Source organism: Staurois parvus, unplaced genomic scaffold, assembly GCF_062004578.1.
Source record: "Staurois parvus isolate SC_StPar_1 unplaced genomic scaffold, SC_StPar_1.0 ptg001665l, whole genome shotgun sequence".
In the NCBI taxonomy this organism is placed as follows: Eukaryota; Metazoa; Chordata; class Amphibia; order Anura; family Ranidae; genus Staurois; species Staurois parvus.
The window spans coordinates 344,816-359,008 of record NW_028319461.1 but is presented as its reverse complement, the minus strand read 5'-3'; the positions used below and the strand labels follow the sequence as shown (position 1 = coordinate 359,008).

The following is a 14,193-nucleotide window of genomic DNA, read 5'->3' as shown; positions in this document are numbered from 1 at the left end:
CACCAATGATGGGGCACTATTCCTCCCACTGACACCAATGATGGGGCACTATTCCTCCCACTGACACCAACGATGGGGCACTATTCCTCCCACTGACACCAATGATGGGGCACTATTCCTCCCACTGACACCAATGATGGGGCACTATTCCTCCCACTGACACCAATGATGGGGCACTATTCCCCCCACTGACACCAATGATGGGGCACTATTCCTCCCACTGACACCAATGATGGGGCACTATTCCTCCCACTGACATCAACGATGGGGCACTATTCCTCCCACTGATACCAATGATGGGGCACTATTCCTCCCACTGATACCAATGATGGGGCACTATTCCTCCCACTGACACCAATGATGGAGCACTATTCCTCCCACTGACACCAATGATGGGGCACTATTCCTCCCACTGACACCAATGATGGGGCTCTATTCCACCCACTGACATAAACAATGGGGCACTAATCCTCCCACTGATACCAATGATGGGGCACTATTCCTCCCACTGACACCAATGACGGGGCACTATTCCTCCCACTGACACCAATGACAAGGTTCCCAATGCACATGTCTATCAGAGCTCAGTTTGTGACTCCCCCACATCACCCTATAGGGTCCCCCATTACCGGCTGGTATCTCTCACTCATTAACACAAAGGCAATCCGGGGGAAAACAACAACACAGAAATTGTTCAGCACATCCCCTTTATTCTCAGCAGGATGGTTTCATTTTGTTCAGCACTTTATATCTGCTTCATCCGATTACTTCCCTGACCACTTGGGGTCCAAGAATCGGCCAATCCCGAGGATGGTTTTGGTGACTTTGTGGTACAACATCATGATGAACGGGCGGTTAACATTGAACTGGGGGACCTGAAGGGCGGCTAAGTCTAATGTGGCAGAAGTCGCAGCGCTGTCCGCTGTTCCTCCCTCCTTGAAGCTGATATAAGATTGGTGGAAAACCTGTCAACACAAAAAAGTCAAGGAATGAACTTATAAAAGTTAAAAGAATGAAAAATTAAAAAAACAAACCTAAAAAAAAAGATTTGGGGACTAAGATAAATGAAACATACTAGGAGAGTGGACTTTGTTAGGAAGAGAGATTGGGGGGGGGGATGTGTGCTAGTAGGGGTGATTGAAGGAATTTGTGCGAGGAGAATTTATTTTTTTGGGGGGGTTATTGCTAGCAGAGGGGATTTGGGGGGAGGAGATTTCTGCTGAGAGAGTGAATTTCTGTTAGGTAGAGGGATTGGGGGATTTGTGTTAGGGGGGAAACATTTTTGGGGTGGGTTTAGTGCTAGCAGAGGGGATTTGGGGGGGATTTGTAGTAGAAGGGGGGAATTGGAGGAGGAATTGGTACTAGGAGAATGGATGTCTGTTAGGAAGAGGGATTTGGGGGGGGGATGTGTGCCAGCAGGGATGGTTGAAGGGATTTGTGCTAGAGGGGGGATTTTGTTTGGGGTGTGTGTAGTGGGTTGCAGATGGTATTTGGGAAGGATTGGGTGGAATTGGTGCTGAGGGAGGGGGTTTGGGAGGATTTGTACTAGTAGGGGTGATTGAAGGGATTTGTGCTAGGAGTGGAAATTTGGGGAGGGGGGTGTAGTGCTAGCAGAGGGATTTGTGTTAATGAGTGAGAGATACCAGCCGGTAATGGGGGACCCTATAGGGTGGTGTCGAGGTGAGCAGAGAGGGGTGTTTGGGATGTGGAGGTGAGCAGAGAGGGGGGTTTGGGGTGTCGAGGTGAGCAGAGAGTGGTGTTTGGGATGTGGAGGTGTGCAGAGAGGGGTGTTTGAGATGTGGAGGTGTGCAGAGAGGGGTGTTTGAGGTGTGGAGGTGAGCAGAGAGGGGTGTTTGGGATGTGGAGGTGAGATGAGAGGGGTGTGGAGGTGAGCAGAGAGGGATGTTTGGGGTGTGGAGGTGAGCAGAGAGGGGTGTTTAAGGTGTGGAGGTGAGCAGAGAGGGGTGTTTGAGGTGTGGAGGTGAGCAGAGAGGGGTGTTTAAGGTGTGGAGGTGAGCAGAGAGGGGCGTTTGGGGTGTGGAGGTGAGCAGAGAGGGGCGTTTGGGGTGTGGAGGTGAGCAGAGAGGGGTGTTTAAGGTGTGGAGGTGAGCAGAGAGGGGCGTTTGGGGTGTGGAGGTGAGCAGAGAGGGGTGTTTGAGGTGTGGAGGTGAGCAGAGAGGGGTGTTTAAGGTGTGGAGGTGAGCAGAGAGGGGTGTTTGAGGTGTGGAGGTGAGCAGAGAGGGGCGTTTGGGGTGTGGAGGTAGGCAGAGAGGGGCGTTTGAGGTGTGGAGGTGAGCAGAGAGGGGTGTTTGAGGTGTGGAGGTGAGCAGAGAAAGGTGTTTGGGGTGTGGAGGTGAGCAGAGAGGGGTGTTTGAGGTGTGGAGGTGAGCAGAGAGGGGTGTTTGAGGTGTGGAGGTGAGCAGAGAAAGGTGTTTGGGGAGTGGAGGTGAGCAGAGAGGGGTGTTTGAGGTGTGGAAGTGAGCAGAGAGGTGTGTTTGAGGTGTGGAGGAGAGCAGAGAGGGGTGTTTGGGGTGTGGAGGTGAGCGAGAGGGGTGTGGAGGTGAGCAGAGAGGGGTGTTTGGGGTGTGGAGGTGAGCAAAGAGGGGTGTTTGGGGTGTGGAGGTGAGCAGAGAGAGGTGTTTGGGGTGTGGAAGTGAGCAGAGAGAGGTGTGGAGGTGAGCAGAGAGGGGTGTATGGGGTGTGGAGGTGAGCAGAGAGGGGTGTTTGGGGTGTGGAGGTGAGCAGAGAGGGGTGTTTGAGGTGTGGAGGTGAGCAGAGATGGGTGTTTGGGGTGTGGAGGTGAGCAGAGAGGGGTGTTAGGGGTGTGGAGGTGAGCAGAGGGGTGTTTGAGGTGTGGAGGTGAGCAGAGAGGGGTGTTTGGGGTGTGGAGGTGAGCAGAGAGGGGTGTTTGAGGTGTGGAGGTGAGCAGAGAGGGGTGTTTGAGGTGTGGAGGTGAGCAGAGAAGGGTGTTTGGGGTGTGGAGGTGAGAAGAGAGGGGTGTTTGAGGTGTGGAGGTGAGCAGAGAGGGGTGTTTGGGGTGTGGAGGTGAGCAGAGAGGGGTGTTTGGGGTGTGGAGGTGAGCAGAGAGGGGTGTTTGGGGTGTGGAGGTGAGCAGAGAGGGGCGTTTGGGGTCTGGAGGTGAGCAGAGAGTGGTGTTTGGGGTGTGGAGGTGAGCAGAGAGGGGCGTTTGGGGTGTGGAGGTGAGCAGAGAGGGGCGTTTGGGGAGTAGAGGTGAGCAGAGAGGGGCATTTGAGGTGTGGAGGTGAGCAGAGAGGGGCGTTTGAGGTGTGGAGGTGAGCAGAGAGGGGGGTTTGGGGTGTCGAGGTGAGCAGAGAGGGGCGTTTGGGATGTGGAGGTGAGCAGAGAGGGGGGTTTGGGGTGTCGAGGTGAGCAGAGAGGGGTGTTTGGGATGTGGAGGTGAGCAGAGAGGGGTGTTTGAGGTGTGGAGGTGAGCAGAGAGGGGGGTTTGGGGTGTCGAGGTGAGCAGAGAGGGGTGTTTGGGAAGTGGAGGTGAGCAGAGAGGGGTGTTTGAGGTGTGGAGGTGAGATGAGAGGGGTGTGGAGGTGAGCAGAGAGGGATGTTTGAGGTGTGGAGGTGAGCAGAGAGGGGTGTTTGAGGTGTGGAGGTGAGCAGAGAGGGGTGTTTGAGGTGTAAAGGTGAGCAGAGAGGGGTGTTTGGGGTGTGGAGGTAGGCAGAAAGGGGCATTTGAGGTGTGGAGGTGAGCAGAGAGGGGTGTTTGAGGTGTGGAGGTGAACAGAGAGGGGTGTTTGAGGTGTGGATGTGAGCAGAGAGGGGTGTTTGAGGTGTGGAGGTGAGCAGAGAGTTGTGTTTGGGGTGTGGAGGTGAGCAGAGAGGGGTGTTTGGGGTGTGGAGGTGAGCAGAGAGGGGTGTTTGGGGTGTGGAGGTGAGCAGAGAGAGGTGTTTGGGGTGTGGAAGTGAGCAGAGAGGGGTGTGGAGGTGAGCAGAGAGGGGTGTTTGGGGTGTGGAGGTGAGCAGAGAGGAGTGTTTGAGGTGTGGAGGTGAGCAGAGAGGGGTGTTTGGGGTGTGGAGGTGAGCAGAGAGGGGTGTTTGGGGTGTGGAGGTGAGCAGAGGGGTGTTTGAGGTGTGGAGGTGAGCAGAGAGGGGTGTTTGGGGTGTGGAGGTGAGCATAGAGGGGTGTTTGGGGTGTGGAGGTGAGCAGAGAGGGGTGTTTGGGGTGTGGAGGTGAGCAGAGAGGGGTGTTTGAGGTGTGGAGGTGAGCAGAGAAGGGTGTTTGGGGTGTGGAGGTGAGCAGAGAGGGGTGTTTGAGGTGTGGAGGTGAGCAGAGAGGGGTGTTTGGGGTGTGGAGGTGAGCAGAGAGGGGTGTTTGAGTGTGGAGGTGAGCAGAGAGGGGTGTTTGGGGTGTGGAGGTGAGCAGAGAGGGGTGTTTGGGGTGTGGAAGTGAGCAGAGAGGGGTGTGGAGGTGAGCAGAGAGGGGTGTTTGGGGTGTGGAGGTTAGCAGAGAGGGGTGTTTGGGGTGTGGAGGTGAGCAGAGAGGAGTGTTTGAGGTGTGGAGGTGAGCAGAGAGGGGTGTTTGGGGTGTGGAGGTGAGCAGAGAGGGGTGTTTGGGGTGTGGAAGTGAGCAGAGGGGTGTTTGAGGTGTGGAGGTGTGCAGAGAGGGGTGTTTGGGGTGTGGAGGTGAGCAGAGAGGGGTGTTTGGGGTGTGGAGGTGAGCAGAGAGGGGTGTTTGGGGTGTGGAGGTGAGCAGAGAGGGGTGTTTGAGGTGTGGAGGTGAGCAGAGAGGACCAGCTGCCCGAGTGCTCTATCATCTATGGGCCGTACACAAGGACTTGCAGCTTTTATATACCAGTGACATCACCGATATGGGCGCACGCGGTGTTACTGTTTGGACGCAACTTTTGTATTGCAATTGTTATTATTGTCTGAAATAAACATTTGTACTTTTTTATACATTGGTTATGTTTCCTATTATGGAACACTTAGAGTCCCCTTACCTGTATTCCCATCTCTCCTATAGGGGCACTATTCATCTAACTGACACCAATGATGGGGCACTATTCATCCCACTGACACCAATGATGGGGCACTATTCATCCTACTGACACCAATGATGAGGCACTATTCCTCCCACTGACACCAACAATGGGGCACTATTCCCCCCACTGACACCAATGATGGGGCACTATTCTTCCCACTGACACCAACAATGGGGCACTATTCCCCCCACTGACACCAATGATGGGGCACTATTCCTCCCACTGACACCAATGATGGTGCACTATTCCTCCCACTGACACCAACAATGGGGCACTATTCCCCCCACTGATACCAATGATGAGGCACTATTCCTCCCACTGACACCAATGATGGGGCACTACTCCCCCCACTGACACCAATGATGGGACACTATTCCTCCCACTGACACCAGTGATGGGGCACTATTCCTCCCACTGACACCAATGATGGTGCATTATTCCTCCCACTGACACCAACAATGGGGCACTATTCCCCTTACTGACACCGATGATGGGACACTATTCCTCCCACTGACACCAATGATGGGGCACTATTCCCCCCACAGACACTAATGATGGGGTATTATTCCTGCAACTGACACCAACAATGGGACACTATTCCCCTCACTGACACCAATGATGGGCACTATTCCTCCCACTGACACCAATGATGGGACACTATTCTTCCAACTGACACCAATGATGGGGCACTATTCCTCCCACTGACACCAATGATGGGGCACTATTCCTCCCACTGACACCAATGATGGGGCACTATTCCCCCCACTGACACTAATGATGGGGTATTATTCCTCCCTCTGACACCAATAATTAGAGATGAGCGAATCGAACATGACGAAGTGGAATTCGTTCCGAAGATTTGGAAAAATTCTATTCGCGACGAATCCGAAGATTAGCAAACTTCGGATGCACGAATCGAATTTTCCCAAAAATGGCGGCGACATGTGTGGCGACGGAGAAAATGGGCAGAGAAGATGGGGCGGGGATCTCTGGGAAGGCGCGCAGACAAGGCGCGCTGACCCATAATGCATTGATGACATGTGATCGCATTAGCCAATCAGCAGCCAGCCAGCCAGCACTGTGTAATGGTGGAGCTATAAATCGCGGCCATCTTAGAATTCTCCATTAGCCTCCAGTCATTCAAGAGAGACAGACCTGTGTGTATTAAGGGACAGAGTTAGGGCCACAGAGACTTTAAGGCCACAGAATCGTTACTCAGGGACACATAATCGTTACTCAGGGACACATAATCGTTACTCAGGGACACAGAATTGTTACTCAGGGACACAGAATTGTTACTCAGGGACACAGAATCGTTACTCAGGGACACATAATCGTTACTCAGGGACACAGAATTGTTACTCAGGGACACAGAATCGTTACTCAGGGACACAGAATCGTTACTTAGGGCCATCAAAGAATCGAAAATTTAAAGTGACATATACCCTTTTTTTTTTGGTGGCTGTCATGCACAGTTGGTGCTGCAGTTTGCTGAATGTGCAAAATAAACTGACTTTCTGCTTCACAACCACTATTGTACATTCAAAGAGTTAAATCCGGTTTTATTTTTGGGGTGCTTATTGAATTAAAGAGTATGTCAGACAACATGCAGAGGAGTGGCAGAGGAGGCAATGTTTTAGGAGCGAGCAGACGTGGCAGCAGAGGAAGGGGTCGAGGCAGCACTAGTCGCAGCCAGAGGCCAGTGCTCCCGGTGTCATCCAGCGGTCGTGTCTCCACCGACAACCCTGCCGTCATCGATTGGTTGGCTCGGTCATCTTCCTCTTCCCAGGTCACCTCTGACACCTACAGCCAACGGTCGGTGGGTACGTCAGACACAACCGTTAGTTGGCATGGCCCGGGAGCAAGCCCACTGAAATCACGTGTCCTCTACCTGCCCCTGTCCTTTGCTGTTCCCTCACCAAGCAAAGTATCGCATGCTGTGGGCTCAGCCCCACTGTACAGTGAGGAAGAGCTAACAGAGGGCGGTCAGGAACGGGGGGAGACATCCGCCTCTTCAGCAGCCAGGCAAAGAAGTAGTGGCGAGGAGAGTGGCTCGGTAGCCGGTCTAGAGACAGGTCTGTCTCCTGACCCAGACGCAGCCGAGGGGGCTAGTAGTGAGGCGGAGACCCTAATTGATGATGAGGAGGTTGATCGCACTTGGCAGCCTCGTCGTCATCAGGCAATTTCTTCCGCATCATCAGGAGAAGAGGGTGCCAGCTTGGCAGCGAGCAAAACAGTCGGTGGGTTGCCCAGGAGGCAGCAGGGTCACAGCAGTGTCAGTGGAGGCAAACGGCCACGGAGTAGAGCACCAGCTCCACTGCAGCCTACCACCACGGCCAGTAGTGGTGCCGGTGCGCACGGAGGAAGTAGCAGTCAGCCAGTGAGGAGTAGCGGGGGCAAAGTTTCCTACTCGGTGGTGTGGCAATTTTTCGTCAAGCCGCCCGAGGAAGTAAACGTAGCCGTATGTCGACTATGTGGCCAGAAATGCAAGCGTGGCCAGGGGGCCCATGTTGGGACTACAGCGTTGCGTCAGCATATGCAGCGTCACCATTCGGTGGCCTGGGAAAACCGTGATAAAGATACGGCAGTTCTGCCTGCCCCAGCCCCCGCTCCATCACCCGCTCCGTTACTTGCTCCGTCACCCGACGTCAATCGCCCTCTATCAGCCAGTCAAGGCTCCAACACCTCTGCTGAGGGGAGTTGTCGCTCGTTGGCATCTTCCGCTCGTTCAGATGCTCCTTCTCCTGCTACTCCTCTTCACGGATTCCGTCAGCAGTCTTTCTTGGAATCCGTTTCCAAGAGACAACAGTTTGCGAGCACGCACCCGACGGTGCAAAAGCTGAACGTCCTCCTGTCCAAGTTGCTGGTGCTGCAGTCCCTCCCTTTCCAACTGGTGGACTCAGCACCTTTCCGAGAAATGATGGCTTGTGCCGCGCCGCGGTGGAGAGTGCCAAGCCGGCATTTCTTCGCCAAAAAGGCAGTGCCAGCCCTGCATTCACATGTAGAAGAGATGGTGGGCCAGTCTTTGAGCATGTCGGTCTCTGCCAAAGTGCACGGCCGCGCCGACGTGTGGAGCTGTAACTACGGTCAGGGACAGTACATGTCATTTACGGCCCACTGGGTGAACGTGGTGCCGGCACAGCCGCACCAGCAACTTGGACAGGTCACGCCTCTTTTGCCTCCACGTTTGCACGTCCTTGTCCACAAAAGATGTCCGCCTCTACCACCTCTTCTTCCGCCGTGTCCTCAGCCGCCACCCCCGTGCCAAGTCCCATTACCCGACCAGCATATCACATGTGCAGGGCGCAACGGTGTCACGCTGTGCTGCACCTGGTATGCCTTGGCGAACGTAGTCACACAGGGGAGGAACTTCAGAGTGTAATGAACAGAGAAATCGACAGATGGCTGTCTCCGCGCAAACTGAAAATCGGAACCATGTTGACCGACAACGGAAAGAACATGGTGTCTGCTCTGTGTCAAGGAAGGTTGTGCCATGCGCCATGCATGGCTCACGTGTTCAATCTGGTTGTCAAGCGGTTCCTAAAATCCACCATCCCACTGCAAGACATCCTTAAAATGTCACGTAAACTTTGCATGCATTTCAGCCATTCCTACACCGCAAAGCACACCCTCCTTGAGCTGCAGCGGCAGAACGGAATTCCACAGCATCGCCTGATCTGCGACGTTGCAACAAGGTGGAATTCAACCCTACACATGTTAGACCGCCTTTACGAGCAGCGAAAGGCCATCACCGATTTCCTGATGTTACAAGCGGATAAAGGTACTCCCCTGTGTAACTTCGATGTCAGCCATTGGCAGCTCATGCGTGACACCTGCCGCTTGCTCAGGCCCTTTGAGGAGGCCACGCTATTCGTGAGTCGGCAGGACTATGGGATGAACGACGTCATTCCTCTGTTGCACGTCCTGGAACAAATGCTGTTAACAATGGCTGGTCAGGGTGCGGTAGACGTGGCGCACAGATGTCAACGCCACATGACCCCTGTGGGGGCAGGACAGGAAGAAGAGGAGGAGGTAGAGGAGGACATTTGTGCTCAGGAATTATTGAGTGAAATGGGTGGTTTTTCCACTCAGCGGACAGGAGTGGAGGAGCAGGAGCATCTGGTAGAGGAGGAGGAGGAGGAGACAGAGGACCCAGACGCACCGTGGCAGTATGCTGTGGAGATGGAGGCAGGGAGTCTATTTCTTATAATGTCAATTTGTAGGATACGCCGCTGTAAGGCGACCTACTTTTTTGTCACTGTGTAGACATCTATTTATAGGCCGATGTTTGGCCAGAAAGATATATTTAGTAATAACCTAGCCGTTCAGGCCGCTCCCTGAACACCTCGGGAATTGCTTTGTATATCTGTCGCCTTAGAGGCCGCTGTCTGAACAGCTGATGAATTGCTTTCTATATGTGTCGCCTTTGAGGCCGCTGGCTGGACAGCTGATGAATTGATTTGTATATATGTACTTATTGTCCGCTGTCCGGACAGCTCATGAATTACTTTTTGTATATAGCCTTCCAAACCTTCCAAACCACTCTCAGAATAAGTCATGATATTCATGCTGTGTATAGCCTTATAGGCCGCTGTCTTTACAACTTTATAATTCCATGCAGTATATAGCCCTATCGGCCACTTTCTGGCATCCAGTTGCTGTAGCCCCCATCACCACACTGTGCCACGGGCCCCTGTACCGCCTTCTCATACTGCTGCCAGATCCATCCTCTGCCATGTGCGTCTTTGTCGTCTGCTCACGCTGCTGGGTTCCAGTTTTAAACCGAGGCCTGTGTATGGCTTCCGAATACTGCTGCCTCCACCGCCACCCTGCGCCATGTGCCACTTTCAGGTCTCCTTACACGGTTGGTGGGTTCCATTTTGTGATAGGGTGCTGTATGGCCTTCCATTGCTGCTGCCTCCACCGCCACCCTGCGCCATGTGTCTCTGTCGTCTGCTCACGCTGCTGACGGCTTCCGCTTTTTAAACTAGTCCTGTGTATGTTTTCTGAATATTGCTGCCTCCACCGCCACCCTGCGCCATGTGCCACTTTCGGGTCTCCTCACACTGCTGCCAGGTCCATACTGATTCATGGCCCCCTGTACCGGCTCCTCATGAACGTGGTTCAGCGGGTTTGCATCACTTAACGGCAAATCGTTGACAAACGCTGGGACGTTCAGTGTTGTGCGCATTAAGCCAGACACCAAAGGGCAGCACAGACCTGTTATTACTCGCTCAAGCATGGCTGAACAAAACCAGTCTCTACCACAAATTGGACCCAGACCTGCCCAGGGTCTCGTAAGTAGATTGCACGGAGGAGTAGAGTTCGTTATTGGAATTAACTGTGAGGGACTTTTAAACCTAGGCCTGTGTATGGCCTTCAATTGAAACTGCTTCTGCTCCGCCACTCTGCCATTGGACTCTTGATAGTCGTCTCCCCACGCTGCTGCTGGGGGGACTTTTTAACATAGGCCTCTGTATGGCCTTCAATTTTAGCTGCTTACACTCCGCCACTCTGCCATGGGCCCCCGTACCGCCTCCTCATGCTGCTGCCAGGCCCGTAATCTGCCATGGGCCCCTGTACCGCCTCCTCATGCTGCTGTCAGGTCCAGAGTGTCTCATGGGTCCCTGTACGACCTCCCATTGCTGCTGTCTCCATCACCACACTCTGCCATGTGCCACTTTCAGGTCTCCTCACACTGCTGGTGGGTTCCATTTTGTCATAGGGTGCTGTATGGCCTCCCATTGCTGCTGCCTCCACCGCCACACTGTGGCTCCACACTCTGGTTTTGGCCCCGTGACTGCCCAAATGAGTGAAGTGTGCGGTGATTCTAAGATCGACGGCACTCATCTGCATGTCATACTGACTGACAGTATTATTTCTCTTCCCCAGCAGACTCCAAGGGCATTTAAATTAAAGGTACAGTGTTCTGCACTAATATAAAGGCTCTCTGAAGCCTAGAAACACCCTTTTTATAAGTTAAATTCGCAGCGAATATATTCGACTCGAAGCGAATTTATTCTGCGAATTCGGCGAATCAGCCGAACCGAATTTTTGAATAATTCGCTCATCTCTACCAATAATGGTGCACTATTCCTCCCACTAACACCAATGAAGAGGCACTATTCCTCCCATTGACACCAATGATGGGGCACTATTCCTCCCACTGACACCAATGATGGGGCACTATTCCTCCCACTGATACCAATGATGGGGCACTATTCCTCCCACTGACACCAATGATGGGGCACTATTCCTCCCACTGACACCAATATATGGGGCACTATTCCTCCCACTGATACCAAAGATGGGACACTATTCCTCTCACTGACACCAATAACGGGGCACTATTCCTGCCACTGATACCAATGATGGGGCACTATTCCTCCCACTGACACCAATGATGGGGCACTATTCATCCCACTGACACCAATGATGGGGCACTATTCCTCCCTCTGACACCAATGACGGGGCACTATTTCTCTCACTGACACCAATGACGGGGCACTATTCCTCCCACTGACACCAATGATGGGGCACTATTCCTCCCACTAACACCAATGATGGGGCACTATTCCTCCCACTGACACCAATAATGGGGCACTATTCCTCCCACTAACACCAATGATGGGGCACTATTCCTCCCTCTGACACCAACAATAGGGCGTTATTCCTCCCACTGATACCAATGATGGGGCACTATTCCTGCCACTGGCACCAATGATGGGGCACTATTCCTCCCTCTGACACCAATGATAGGGCACTATTCCTCCCTCTGACACCAATGATGGGGCATTATTCCTCCCTCTGACACCAATGATGGGGCACTATTCCTCCCTCTGACACCAATGATGGGGCACTATTCCTCCCTCTGATACCAACAATGGGGCGTTATTCCTCCCACTGACACCAATGATGGGGCACTATTCCTGCCACTGACACCAATGATGGGGCACTATTCCTCCCACTGACACCAATGATGGGACACTATTCTTCCAACTGACACCAATGATGGGGCACTATTCCTCCCACTGATACCAATGATGGGGCACTATTCCTCCCACTGACATAAAAAATGGGGCACTATTCCCCCCACTGACACTAATGATGGGGCACTATTCCTCCCTCTGACACCAATAATGGTGCACTATTTCTCCCACTGATACCAATGATGGGGCACTATTCCCCCCACTGACACCAATGATGGGGCATTTTTCCTCCCACTAACACCAATGAAGAGGCACTATTCCTCCCATTGACACCAATGATGGGGCACTATTCCTCCCACTGATACCAATGATGGGGCACTATTGCTCCCACTGACACCAATGATGGGGCACTATTCCTCCACTGATACCAATGATGGGGCACTATTCCTCCCACTGACACCAATGATGGGGCACTATTCCTCCCACTGACACCAATGATGGGGCACTATTCCCCCCACTGATACCAAAGATGGGACACTATTCCTCTCACTGACACCAATGACGGGGCACTATTCCTGCCACTGATACCAATGATGGGGCACTATTCCTCCCTCTGACACCAATGACGGGGCACTATTTCTCTCACTGACACCAATGACGGGGCACTATTCCTCCCACTGACACCAATGATGGGGCACTATTCCTCCCACTAACACCAATGATGGGGCACTATTCCTCCCACTGACACCAATGATGGGGCACTATTCCTCCCTCTGACACCAACAATGGGGCGTTATTCCTCCCACTGATACCAATGATGGTATCACTATTCCTCCCTCTGACACCAATGATGGGGTACTATTCCTCCCTCTGACACCAATGATGGGGCACTATTCCTCCCTCTGATACCAACAATGGGGCGTTATTCCTCCCACTGACACCAATGATGGGGCACTATTCCTCCCACTGACACCAATGATGGGACACTATTCTTCCAACTGACACCAATGATGGGGCACTATTCCTCCCACTGATACCAATGATGGGGCACTATTCCTCCCACTGACACTAATGATGGGGTATTATTCCTCCCTCTGACACCAATAATGGTGCAATATTTCTCCCACTGATACCAATGATGGGGCACTATTCCCCCCACTGACACCAATGATGGGGCATTTTTCCTCCCACTAACACCAATGAAGAGGCACTATTCCTCCCATTGACACCAATGATGGGGCACTATTCCTCCCACTGATACCAATGATGGGGCACTATTGCTCCCACTGACACCAATGATGGGGCACTATTCCTCCCACTGACACCAATGATGGGGCACTATTCCCCCCACTGATACCAAAGATGGGACTCTATTCCTCTCACTGACACCAATGATGGGGCACTATTCCCCCCACTGATACCAAAGATGGGACTCTATTCCTCTCACTGACACCAATGACGGGGCACTATTCCTGCCACTGATACCAATGATGGGGCACTATTCCTCTTTCCGACACCAATGATGGGGCACTATTCCTCCCACTAACACCAATGATGGGGCACTATTCCTCCCTCTGACACCAACAATGGGGCGTTATTCCTCCCACTGATACCAATGATGGTATCACTATTCCTCCCACTGACACCAATGATGGGGCACTATTCCTCCCACTGACACCAATGATGGGGCACTATTCCTCCCACTGACACCAATGATGGGGCACTATTCCTGCCACTGGCACCAATGATGGGGCACTATTCCTCCCTCTGACACCAATGATGGGGCACTATTCCTCTATCTGACACCAATGATGGGGCACTATTCCTCCCTCTGACACCAATGATGGGGCACTATTCATCCCTCTGACACCAATGATGGGGCACTATTTTTCCCTCTGACACCAATGATGGGGCGTTATTCCTCCCACTGATAGCAATGATGGGGCACTATTCCTCCCACTGACACCAATGATGAGACACTATTCCTCCCACTGACACCAATGATGGGGCACTATTCCTGCCACTGACACCAATGATGGGGCACTATTCCTCCCACTGATACCAATGATGGGGCACTATTCCTCCCACTGACACCAATGATGGGGCACTATTCCTGCCACTAACACCAATGATGGGGCACTATTCCTACCTCTGACACCAATGATGGGGCACTATTCCTCCCACTAACCACAATCCGGCCCCCCTGAAGCCTGAAGTCCAGTAAACTGGCCCTTTGAATGACAAGTCTG

At 52.8% G+C, this 14,193-nt stretch overlaps 1 protein-coding gene across 1 annotated transcript in view; it reads right to left on the bottom strand.

Annotated features, from left to right (window-relative positions):
• Positions 1-690: 690 nt before the first annotated feature.
• LOC149434829 (serine protease inhibitor A6-like) overlaps positions 691-14,193 on the bottom strand; it is a 36,139-nt gene continuing 22,636 nt past the window's right edge. The window contains exon 5 of the mRNA XM_089663330.1: positions 691-965. Coding sequence (XP_089519456.1) covers positions 765-965 — 201 coding nt within the window. The 3' untranslated portion in view covers positions 691-764. The remainder of the gene's footprint in view (positions 966-14,193) is intronic.